Genomic DNA, 12,563 nt, shown 5'->3' with positions numbered 1-12,563 from the left:
CAACAGGAGACCATCGGTGGTTAAGTGTCTGGGGAGTCAAAAGTTACGTTTAGATTTTCCACGGTGTGTGTGGGAAGTCAGTGCCCCTAACCCATGCGTGTTCAAGGGCCAACTGTATTTTAATTTTTTCTTTTTATTTATGTATTCTTTAAATTTAATTTTACTTTTTCTATTTTATTACTACTTTCCATTTTATTTTTTCCTGTATTTTAATTTTTTAAATGAAAGATTTAAACATTAAATAACTTCAACAAAAGCATAATTAATCAGAGTGAAGGACCGCTCATAATATTGCCACCCGATAAATAAGACTTTAAATTTTTCTGTGTTTTCCGAGGCCTTGCCTACAGTGCACAGAATCATCACAAATTTGTAGTGAGAGAACAAATGTCCTGTGATTTTTCACTTAAGGCTTATTTCTGAGTGGCTACTTAGCCTTCACGTAATTAGTGTATTATATTCTCCCAAATGAGTGACAACATAGTTTACGTAACACTTTCTAAACTTCCAGATTATGCTCTAATTGTTACATATTACATATCATGCTACCATGCATAGCCTGGCAGAGGTGTTTTTGTTTGTTTGTTCGTTTGTTTGTTTTTACTTTCTTTAGGATTATTTCCTTAAACTACTAAAATTGCCAGGCCCCTGAAAGGGGCACACAGATGAACACTGCCACCAGCAGTGTGTGAGGGCACTTGTTTCAGGGCGCTCCCCAGCGCCAGGTATCACGAATTACCTAGAGCCATTTCTCCTTTTTGGGGGAGTAGAATTTGTTTTGTATCTTAGAGCCAGTAAGCTCATGCTCATTTGAGTTCAGTGGTTACCAAATTCTGGTCCATGTGTGCCTGTGTGTGAATCACCTGGGGTGCTTTCAAAAAAACATAAATTACTGGGCTCCACCCAAAACTCATGAATCAAAATCTCCTGGGGTCAGGCCAAGTACTGCATCTTCACAAAGCTTTCTGAGCAGTTCGGATGCACTCTCAGGATTAAGGTATGGTGAACGTCAGCAAATAGGATGAGTAATAGGATGCTCTGTTAGAGAAATAACTGGCACAAGGAGCATTTTGAGACAAAAAGTGATGGGTATATTCTTTTAAAAATAATAGTAACAGTTTCCATGCATATATTCATTAATCTCTGATTTAAGATCAAGAAGTCAGACTTAAAGAACCAGATGAGTGCCCAAATGTGACTTTAAAACAGAATCACCTAGTAAGATTTGAAGGAAAATATAGATTCTTGAGTTGTTTACCCAGAACCATTTCATCAGAACCTAACTAAGGACAGGGTCTAATCAACTTTTTAAAAAAATTCCTAGTGATTCTGAAGACAAGCCATGCTTGAGACCTCTGAACTCAAACTTTCACTATTCTGGGCTCTACTGAGGCCTCTATTCTGTACTCTCAGTGAACAAAACAAAAGCGTGTATTCCTTAAACAGGACTTTCAAGTGTTCAAAGACAGCATATATACGTCATATTAATTATACAAAACATCACTCTAAGCACCGAGATGCTGGCTGGTGAAATGCAACCACAGCCTTCTTCTCATTAACATGCCTGAATTTTATCACGGTTCTATGAATAGAGAAATCACTTTTGCTTGTTCTTTTTATCAGGAGCAGCAAAACTCTGGAAATTCTCAGGACTGCTTCTGGGTCCTTCAGTACTCAAGAATCCCTGGAACTAATTAAATGCCTTCAGATTACTTATAACTTAAATTTTTGAGAACTCCAGTTAGCTAAGTTCCTCTTCTTTTGAGTCCCTATCTATCTCTTGCTGAAGATTTCTAAACTCAAGTCGGAGTTGGCAACCTACCTCTTCTGAAGAACTCATTTTGCTACCAGTTAATCCTGGAACCATGGGATTCATCAGATGGATCCGCTTCGAGTAGCCAAGTGCAGGGAGATACTGACGGGGGAGAAAGAAATACACCAAGCAGATATTACTATGAATTCCTCCTCAATTCCCTGATCTCATCGAAGTTGGCCGGCAACGTAACTGTTTCATATACTCCTCCTAATCTTTTTTTTTTTCCTACTGATTATATAACTTCCAATAGTGATCACAATGTAAACAAAGTTGTTTTTTCCCCCTAAAGCTTTTCTATTAGTATTATATTGTGAGGCCACTGGATATGCCCTCCCACCATAAACAGCTGTAAAATCTGGCAATACGTAAAACAACTTTGCAGGTACTGACAGCAACAGGTGCACAGCCACGTGTCTTGAGAGAAGAGAAAGCAAATGTGATCACACCTTTACCCTGGCGTTCTCCTTGAGGGCACCTTCCCAAGCCAGGTGCTAAGAAAAAGAGACTAGGCCGAAAGCAGCAGGCTGACTGCACAGAGGAGACAGAGAGTGAAGTTTAGGGCTCTCGGGAGGCTAGGATTTGGGAAGGGTTCTAGAGAGAAGGACTCCCCCCCTTCTAAAAATCTAAGTCAAACTTCCCCACTGACTTAACAGCTGACTCATAGGCATGCACGCGTATGGAGAGAACCCAGGGAGCCCAGCCGAGAGCGGGCTCTGGGAGGCTGGCGACCTGAGCAGAGATTCCAGGGGCTGTGCAGTGCTAGGGAGACAAAGGGGTAAATTCAGGTCCAATCAAAGCAGAAGGGGTTTCCTGAACACCTTCGAGTTTCAGTATGAGACCCCCCAAAATGCCCCAGCCTAAGAATAAATGCCACATTGTGGGAATAAGGGCAAAACTGTAACAGAGCCGTTCTAACAAAGCCTAAAACCAACCCCTGACAGGATCAAGGTATGTAAGTAATTTACCAATAGGTAAGTAAGTAATGATATGTAAGTAGTTTAACAGTCTACAGAAAACACAGCACTCTATAAACATAATCCAGAGCGTCTATAATGTATCTACAATGACTCTGATACATTTGTAAGTATTAGATGGGGATTGCCAGGGGAGGGGGGATAAATGGTGATGAAGGAGACTTGACTTGGGGTGGTGAACACACCATACAGTGTACAGAGGATGTGTTGTGGAATTGTGTGCCTGAAACCTGTGTAATTTTACTAACCAGTGTTACCCCAACAAATTCAATTAAAAGAAAAAAATAAGTACTAGCAATGGAAAGCAGAAAAAAATGACTGATCCCTAAAACAAAAGCAGAGCCTGCCCTGGCTGGCATAGCTCAGTGGATTGAGTGCGGGCCTGCGAACCACACGATCGTGGTTCGATTCCCAGTCAGGGCACATGCCTGGGTTGCAGGCCAGTTCCCAGCAGAGGACTCACGAGAGGCAACCATACATTGATACTTCTCTCCTTCTCTCCTTCCCTTCCCCTCTAAAGATAAATAAATAAAATCTTTTTTAAAAAGTTGATTAAGAAAAAAAGGGGAAAAAAAGCAGAGCCAGAAACCATCCAGATATTAGAATAAGCAGATCAGGGTGTCTCAATAATTATGATTGTGTGTTAAAGGGAACAGAGGGAAAGACAGACAAGATGGATAAAAGACAGAGAACTGTACCCGAGAACAGGAATCTACGAAAAAGAATAAAATGGAAGTTCTAAAATGGCACAATACAATATGAAATGGATTCCACAGAAGACAGTCAAACTTGAAGAAGAACTTGAAGAAAAGTCAAAAGAGGATATCCAGGCTAAACACAGAGGGAACAATGAAAGGAAAAGAACAGAATGCAAGAGGCATGTGAGACATAATTAAGAGGTCTAACTGATATATAATTAGGGTCCCAGGAGAATGGAGAGAGAACAGGACAGAAGCAATATTTAAGGAAATAACAGAGGACAATTAACCAAATTTGATGAAAACATCAACCCATAGATTCAAGAAGCTCAACAAAATCCAAGCAGGATAAATACAAAGAAAAATATAGCAAAAAATAGCATAGTCAAATTGTTGAAAATCAAAACAGAGAGCCCTGGCTGGTGTAGCTCAGTGGATTGAGTGCGGGCCTGTGAACCAGGTGATCGCGGTTCGATTCCCAGTCAGGGCACATGCCTGGGTTGCGTGCCAGTTCCTGGCAGGGGCTAGTTCCCAGCAGGGGCTAGTTCCCAGCAGGGGATGCACAAGAAGCAACCATACATTGATATTTCTCTTCCTCTTTCCTTCCCTTCCCCTCTAAAGATAAATAAAATATTTAAAAAAAAGAAAATTGTTTAAATGCAATTATAATAGTCTTCAGGATTTAAAATTTACATAGAACAGTGAACTATATGACTGCAATAGCAGAAGGGGCAGGAAGGCACTAAACGGCATAGAACAGTAGGTCCTTGCATTGTCGGAACGTGGTGAAAATGCCCAACCAAAACTGTGCTCAACTACAAGAAGCGTGTCACCTCCAGGGCAGGGGTGAGCAACACTTTTCTGTAAAGGGTAAGACAGTAAATATTTGAAGTTTTGTGGGCCACACATATGGTCTCTCTTGCTAACTTTTTTTTAATACCCCTTGAAAAATACAAAAACCAATCTCAGAGCATCTGAGTAATACATAAATAAGACCTGGGCTGTATCTCTGCTAGAATAATAAAAGAAGGTTGAACTAAAAAGTTAATAGAGACGATAAAGTGGATGGAACAAAGAATACTCGATTAATCAAAAAAGTTTACATTGGAAACATTTCCCCATTCACTAAATATATCCCAAAACTGCATAAAAATATGATATAACATTCCATTGTAAGGCTTTATCATAATATTTTTAACCAATTCTTTGTCATTTGATCCAATTCTTTGTCATTTGATATAAAATTATTTCTAGATTTTTGCTTTAAATTGATAATGACATACACTTCCATACATAATTCAAGTTGCGCCATCCAACCCCTGTCCAGGAATTTTCGCCAGCGGTGTTTTCTCGCCACGCTTGCCAGTGTGAGGTTTTGAGACGTTTTCAAAAATACCAACCACTTCTCAAAAGCCCTTTCCAACTTACTCAAGTTCTTTCCCAGAAAAAAAAACAAACAAACAAACCATGGGCTTGTGCTAATTTCCTCCTTTAAACCTCATCTGAGAGACGGGTGGTTTATGTAAGACCCAGAGCAAACAGGCCAAATGCTGCGGGAAAGGACACTAGTGCCCTTCCCTGGACACCGAGCTCTTAGGAAAGAGGAACATCAAATAGGTCTGGGGCAGCTTCTGCCAGAAGCAACGCATAAGCTTTTGCGTCCCACAGACCTGGGTGCTAATTCCTGCTTGGTCACTGATACACTGGACAACTTTCTATCCTTAGTTTTCTCATCTGTAAAAGAAAGGGAAATAATACCATACAATATGATTATGAGTGGTGGGACTGGCATTTTCAGTAACTTTTAATTGCATACCTCTGAGGCTCAAGAGAAAAAAAGATGGTAAAAAGGATACTAACCTTCTCTGCAAAGGTGAAAATCTTTCTCTGATCAATGCCTCCAAATTGTGCATCTACTTTCAGATACTCTTCATCCAAGGCCTGTGGACAGAAACACGGGAGCATGAACTCCTATTGTATTTCTTCTGCATGCATCTGAGCAATCGGAAACGTCGGAAAATCACTACGCTTTTCAGAAGGTAGAGGCAGGAAGCAACTGAGCAGCATTCAGGCTCCATGTCGGCCTCCAGAGCCGCATCAACCTCTGCTCAGTGCCTTCGGTGAGCAGCCCTCCAGGCGGAGTTCCTGGGGCGAAACAAGTCTCTGCCCGCAGGAAGCTCGCAGTCCAGGGCGGGGGAGAGGGAGACAACAAAGTACAGTCATGTCAAGGTACTCCCTGAACAACGCAGCCTGTGAAAAATGGGAAGTAAGTGGCAGGAAAAGGTGCTGAGCGAGCTCAGGGAAAAAGGCAAGGCTAAGCTTCTCAACAAAGAGTCACTGTCACTTCCTAGGTGCCAGGCCTGGTGCCAGCCCTGTGCATGCAGAGATGAGTCAAACCCAGACTCTGCCTTCAAGAAGCCAGTTACCGAGTTGAGGAGAGAGACGTGTGAACAGATAACTTCAGTACGGTGCGCTGAGGGCTAACCTAGATGTTCATTTCATGAACAGTGCTAACACAAAGAGAGAAATGACGATCTGGATCTGGTGAGACAGGTGGTGGTGAAGGCTTCCTAGAATGAGACTGTGGGCTGAACTTGACTTAGAAGAACCTCTAGGTGGTTTTCACCACGCAGCGGAAACAGTATGTGAGACGGCACAGAAGTGTGAAGTGTTTAGGGAAATTGTGAGTGATTCAGTCTGCGAAAGCACAATTTCCAAGGGATGTGGGAAGTGGTTAGTGACAATGACATCAGAAAAGTAGGTAAGAACCCCGAATGTCAAGCTAGGGTGCCTAGCGTTGTCCCAGCTGGTGAGTGGGTTTAAGGAGGGGAGACACGTGACCTGCACTGTAGAAAGGTCACACCAGTGAGAGGGCAGAGCTTGGGGTGGAGGCCCATGAGCTGGAGACAAAGCTCGTATCGGGGAAGCTGCTGTGAGAGTCCAGGTGACAAATAATGATAAAGCAGGTCAGTGGGGACACAGAGCAAGGCTGAATTTAAGAGATTTTTAAGAAGTAGAATTGGTAGCTTGGCTGGTGTGGCTCAGCAGATGGAGCACCCATATTGGGAACTGCCCAGCCTGGTTTCAGAAGCTGTAACCCCCCCATGACTAAGGCTGAGTAAAGAGACCTTGGGACCACAAACCCCTAAGGAGACAAAGCTTATCCTCCCAGCAGGGGCACTGCCTCTGTCCCCTTTTACTTCACCCTGCTTGGCCTCAGGTGGATGACTGGTTAGCCAATGACAGGTAAGATTCCTCAAGGGAGGGATGACCTAAGACAGGCATAGTCACAAAGGGGCTGCTCTCAGGGAAGGACTTGGGGGGCTATAGAAAAAGGGGGTGATGGACCCTCACCCCTGGGCTTTGACATGGCCTGAGTCCTCACTCTGTTTCCAAGAAGTCTCCTAATCTCTTGGCTGCCTTACTTCCCCTGCCTGACTTGAGCCTGAAACAATGCCGGAGGGTGGTGTAGCCTTGGGCAGAAACACATGGTTCCCCAGGGGTGATCAGGCCTAAGAAAGAATATAAGAAATCCTGTGAAACCTGCTTTGCTAAGAATGCCCTCAATTTTCTGATAAGGGTCTAAGCATGATGTGAGTTTGTTTCCCAAAGTTTTATAGCCCTTTAGCTAACTGACCCTGACTCAGAATAAATCCTCACAATTCTTTGAATGTTATCTATTATTTCATCATTACTGCCTGACAGTGATGAATGAAGACTTTCTTTGAGGTAATGCTCCCAGAAAAGCAATAAAAGCCTGTCTAGACAAGGGTCGGAGTGCTCTCTCACTCAGAGAGTGGTCATGCCATTGCTTTTCTCCACAGGACTTCTGCAGTCCATGTGATTTTGTTCGTTGCATCCACAACACCATGGACACCGCTGGCCGGAATCTACGTCACCCTGGCCTGCGAATTGAAAGGTCGCTGGTTCGATTTCTGGCCAGGGCACGTATCTGGGTTGCACAGTTGGGGGTGTGTGGAAAACAACCAATTGATGTATCTCTCACGTTTCTCTCCCTCCTTCTCACTCCCTTGCCCTCTCTAAAAGTAAGTAAATAAAACTTTCCAAAAAATGAAGTAGAACTGATATAATTTAGTGTCTGGCTGGATGGAGGGAAGAGGAAGGAGAGCTAGAGAAAGAAGGGCACGCAGGAAGAGTCTAGAACAGCGCTGTCCAGTAGATCTTCCTGTGACAACGAGCATATTCTGTATCTGCGCTGCCCAACGCTGTAGCCACTAGCTACATGTGACTTGTGAGTGACTGACATACTGCCAACGTAACTAAAGAACTAAACTTTTAACTTTAAACATTTAACAGCCACTTATGGCTAAGACTAGAGGCTTCCACAGTGGACAGTGCACATCTAGAATGTCTCCAGGTTTAACCTGTGGGAAGATCACGTGGTGGTGACAAGGGGAGAATGATTTCCTTATGTCACCATTACAGAAATATGCAAAGAAAAAGTTAAATCTATCTACATTTTCATCCTGCCTTCCTAAAGTAACCAATATTAGCAGCTGATTTGTATTTTCTCATCATTCTCCTTACTCACCGCACACACTCAAAATAGGATGTGCTTGTTTTATTTAAGAGAAAACAGGATCATGCCTAAAATGCATTTTTCACACATTGCTCTGAAGTTAATTTTCTTTTCTTCTTTAAAAGATATTTATTTATTTATTTTTAGAAGGGGGAAGGGAGAGAGAGAGGGAGAGAAACATCAGTGTATTTGCCTCTTGTGTGCCCCCTGCTGGGGACCTGGCCCACAACCCAGGCATGTGCCCTAGATGGAATCCAACCCGTGACCCTTTGTGGTTCCCAGGCTGGCACTCAATCCCCTGAACCAAACCAGCCAGGGCTGAAATTAATTTTCAATGAAGAGACTGATCAACTTGAAGAAGGTTTACAGGATGAGCAGTGTTTTAAAGACCAGACAGGTAGGGGAGACTTACAGTTGAAAAAGTCAGAGAGGGTTCTTCTAGGAAATGGAGGCACGGGGAGAAGGAGGGAGACAAAGAGGGCCTTCAGCACAGGTGGCCAACACAAGGCCCGAGGGTCGAATCCCACCCTCCACCTTGTTTCCTCTGGCCCGGCACCTGGTTTCTACCTGGTGGCAGCGCCCAGCTCTTGCTTAACTGTTAAGGAGCAGTTACATTTATGCAGTCCTACAATTACATTNTAGGGGAGACTTACAGTTGAAAAAGTCAAAGAGGGTTCTTCTAGGAAATGGAGGCACGGGGAGAAGGAGGGAGACAAAGAGGGCCTTCAGCACAGGTGGCCAACACAAGGCCCGAGGGTCGAATCCCACCCTCCACCTTGTTTCCTCTGGCCCGGCACCTGGTTTCTACCCGGTGGCAGCGCCCAGCTCTTGCTTAACTGTTAAGGAGCAGTTACATTTATACAGTCCTACAATTACATTCTGCCCTTTGAAGGCAACTGCGAGGCTGATGTGGCCCCCGGTGAAAATGAGCTTGACACCCCCCCAGGCCTACAGCACGGTGAAGGAGCAGCAAGTGCACCAGTTTCACCGGGCTGAGCAAGAGGCTTTGACCAGTGGTTAGAAACGGAACAGGAAGGGTCACCGGGCAACTCCATCCCTCGCAAGTACCTGGAGTCCGGGGTACAGCAGACCACTCAGCAATGGGTGCTCCACCTGCTTCACCACCTCAGCTCCCGCTTTCTTGGCGTCGTGCTGCGTGACCACAGAGGAGAGTCTGTACACATCGAGTGTGTACTCTCTGACGAGGAGAGGAAGGGGGACAGCTAAGAGTGGGCCCAGGACTCGGTTTAATCCTAAAGCTCATTAGTTCACGCTCCTAATCTCAACACACTTCAGGACAGCACTGCCTCAGTAGCTCTGAAATGTGAGCGACCCATCCTCTCATTCAAAATACTATTCCGTTTTTATGTCTTCCTTTTTTAAAGACAGCTTTAATTAACCTTTTTCTTCACTTATCTTTTGAAATACTGCTTTTCTGCCATTCCCCTCCATTGTCTTCTGGAACATCTATTAACTGAACATCTGAATTTTTCAATCTATCTTTCATGTCTTAAGGATAGTGTACCCATCAGTTAGTTTAGGAAAAAGAACCTACATACTTCTTTTTTTTTGTTTATCCTGACACAGTTGTCCCGATCTCCCCCCCTTTGCCCTCCCCTCCACCCAGCACACCCCCTGCTCCCAGTCAGTCCCCACACTGACCAGTCCATGTCCGTGGGTCACTCACACACGTTCTTTGCCCCTTCTTCCCACCCCCACCCCGTGCGCCACTCCACAACCCTATTCCCCTTTCTCCTCTTCCACAATAACCACTATCCTCAACTTCTCTCTCTTTCCAGTTTTATACTATTTGCATCTCTAGACGATGTGTTGTAAACATTCTTATATGTGTATCCTGTGCAGGTTCTCACATGTGTACATGTACAAGTCCCTTTATGTCATGCCTAGGAGTAGAATTGCTGGATCATAGGGGATTTGCATCTTGAACTTAGTAGGTAATGCTAAACTATTTTCCGAAGTGACTTTTATAATTTTTTTTACTTAATATTATCATTTTATTTTAAAAAGACTTTATTTACTTTTAGGGAGAGGAGAAGGGAGGGAAAAATAGAGGGAGAGAAACAAAAAGTCAGTTGGTTGCCTCTTGCATGCCCCCAACTGGGGACCTGGCCCGCAGTGCAGGTATGCGACCTGACCTGGAATCAAGTCTGTGACCTTTTGGTTTATGGGATCATTCCCGACCCCCTGAGCCACGCCAGTCAGGGCTGGTTCAATTCTTGATAAAAGTCCCCAAAGACCCTGGCAGGTGGCCGGAAGTGCCCCATATACCAGCTCTACTTTCTTCGAGGGGTAGGAACGAGAATGGAAAAAGGGGGAAAGCCCTACTTTATCCTCTGCGTTTGAGCGGTAAGCCTGGTTTGTCCTCACCGCCCACTTCCAGAAGACCCCAGCAGACCTGTAACTTCTGCCCAATTCACTAAGTTGCATTTCAATCCTTTCTCTTGCCATAGAGCTGGTCAGCTTGTTTTTGAACCTGGCTATGAGGTTTGGTTTATTTTTATCTGTCACTGCTGTGTTAGAATAGAGGGGGGCACCAAAGCGTGCACTTCCCGAGCCGTCTTCCTCTGGGTCACTTTTCTATGTAGGAAAAAACCAACTGACTTTGTAGCACGGTAGTTTTATGTATCCCACCTCTATTCCAGGGGAATAAAAACTGTGCCTGAGTTTGCAGATAACAGTGTCTGGCATATATGAAGAACTCAATAAGCCCTGGTTGGTGTAGCTCAGTGGATTGAGCGTGGGCCTGCGAACCACATGATCGTGGTTCGATTCCCCGTCAGGGCACATGCCTGGGTTGCGGGCCAGTTCCCAGCAGGGGACTCACGAGAAGCAACCATACATTGATATTTCTCTCCTTCTCTCCTTCTCTTTCTCTCTAAAGATAAATAAATAAAATCTTAAAAAAAAACCCTTTAAAAATAAAAAAATAAAAGTAAATAAATAAAATCTTAAAAAAAAGGAAGAACTCAATAAAATGTTTGCTCGACTTGCTCTCTCACCGTTGTTAGGCCTCTGTCTGGTACTGTCATAGTGCTCTCTAACTGCTCTGTGTAAACAGAAAACCCCGCCCTTCTGCCTGCTTTGTAGCACCTGTCACCACACCATGAGCACTCCCTAAATATCTGTAGAATAAATGTAAAAATGAGTGAAATCTCAGGCACTCTATCGAGGCTGTAGATTCAAACATTTGTTAACATAAGGATGTTTATATGCTTTATTTAAAACTCGAAATGCCCCACAGTGGGGACGAGTAAAGAACACTGTGTTAGATGAAGTAAAAGGAGACATTAACTTGTGAGAGATGTGAGTTCAGGTCCTGGCTCTTCTACTTGCTGGCTGTGTGAACTGAAGACAAAATTTATTTCCTTACCCGTGAAATGGGATGAAACAACGCTTACCTTGAAAAGTTGTTCTTAGGGAAAGTGACTAGCAGAGTGATACAAGGCTTATTTGAGAGATTTTAAAAATTAAAAAAAATGTAGAGGCTATAAGGCAGCGGAGGGTGGGGGTTACTTAGAAAATTGTCAAGTTAAAAAAAAAAGGAGGGCACACAATTATATGTAGGCTAACATTACAAACCTGAATAAAACTGACAAAGATAAGAAGCCATAAAAGGTGCTTGGGAGGCGAAAAACAAGTGAAATATTTTTCTTTCACATTTCTTTGATCAGTATTTGCTGAGGCTGGACGGAGGAAGGGAGGCTGAATTGCTCATCACTCTTCTCCCATACACTGTGAGCTCTATGAGAGCCAAGGACTCTGTTCTGGTTACATCTACATCTCCAGCAAACAGGAGAGTGAGTACCTAGGCATTTACTAGTCAGTATATTTTTGATGGGTGAATTAAAAGGACAAAGGGTATACATTTTTAAATGGTTAACAGGTAGAGCCTGTTAAGGCTCTAATCCAAACTGAAGAATGCCTAGGCTCCAACAGGCCTGTAATTAGCTAGGAGCCACGAGGAGGGTGGAGGATCAGGCACTTACTTGCTGAGCTGGTAATCTGTGCCTTTGATGAACTTGAGCTTCTCCAAGGACACACCGATGCTCTCCAGCATTGCCTTGATCACATTCTCATAGTAGCTGGTTCGGAGTTCTAGTAGTTCCCAAGGGGCCTTCATGTTATCCAGGTAGGCGTGAAGGTCCGCAAACAGAATTGTTACCTGGACGTAAGAGATAAGGGACCACCCGAGAGTGAATTTGTCCCAGTGCCTCCAGACCCTCCTCCCTGCCCTACCCTTATGAAGTCTTTCTTTTGGCCATTTCCCAAGGGCAGCTGCTTGGTTTAAAACGTTACTTCTTACCTCACACCCTGCTTTCAGGAAGTCTGCGATCTTGGACATAGGCACGAAGTAAGCCACATGTGGCTTGCCTGTGGTTGCTGTTCCCCAGTAAACTTTAAGTTCCCGCTCCTTCAGTATCTCCTTCAGCTTCTCTTCCCCCAGAACCTCCTGTTGTGGAAGCAGAAGAACTGGTTTAATGCCGGTGCCCCACTTTGCTCATCCATTACCCTGC

At 44.0% G+C, this 12,563-nt stretch overlaps 1 protein-coding gene across 1 annotated transcript in view; it reads right to left on the bottom strand.

Moving 5' to 3' along the window:
* The window catches only part of YARS1 (tyrosyl-tRNA synthetase 1), a 28,487-nt gene that overhangs the window by 9,486 nt on the left and 6,438 nt on the right, over positions 1 to 12,563 (bottom strand). The window contains exons 2-6 of the mRNA XM_037061535.1: positions 12,353 to 12,499; positions 12,036 to 12,211; positions 9,097 to 9,226; positions 5,349 to 5,429; positions 1,823 to 1,915 (exon numbers count right to left, since the gene is read on the bottom strand). Coding sequence (XP_036917430.1) covers positions 1,823 to 1,915; positions 5,349 to 5,429; positions 9,097 to 9,226; positions 12,036 to 12,211; positions 12,353 to 12,499 — 627 coding nt within the window. The remainder of the gene's footprint in view (positions 1 to 1,822; positions 1,916 to 5,348; positions 5,430 to 9,096; positions 9,227 to 12,035; positions 12,212 to 12,352; positions 12,500 to 12,563) is intronic.

Source organism: Sturnira hondurensis, unplaced genomic scaffold (assembly GCF_014824575.4).
Source record: "Sturnira hondurensis isolate 20B ecotype Veracruz unplaced genomic scaffold, ASM1482457v3 Scaffold0013381, whole genome shotgun sequence".
NCBI lineage: Eukaryota > Metazoa > Chordata > Mammalia > Chiroptera > Phyllostomidae > Sturnira > Sturnira hondurensis.
The sequence above is the reverse complement of the archived record's forward strand: the minus strand, read 5'-3'. Positions and strand labels throughout refer to the sequence as shown.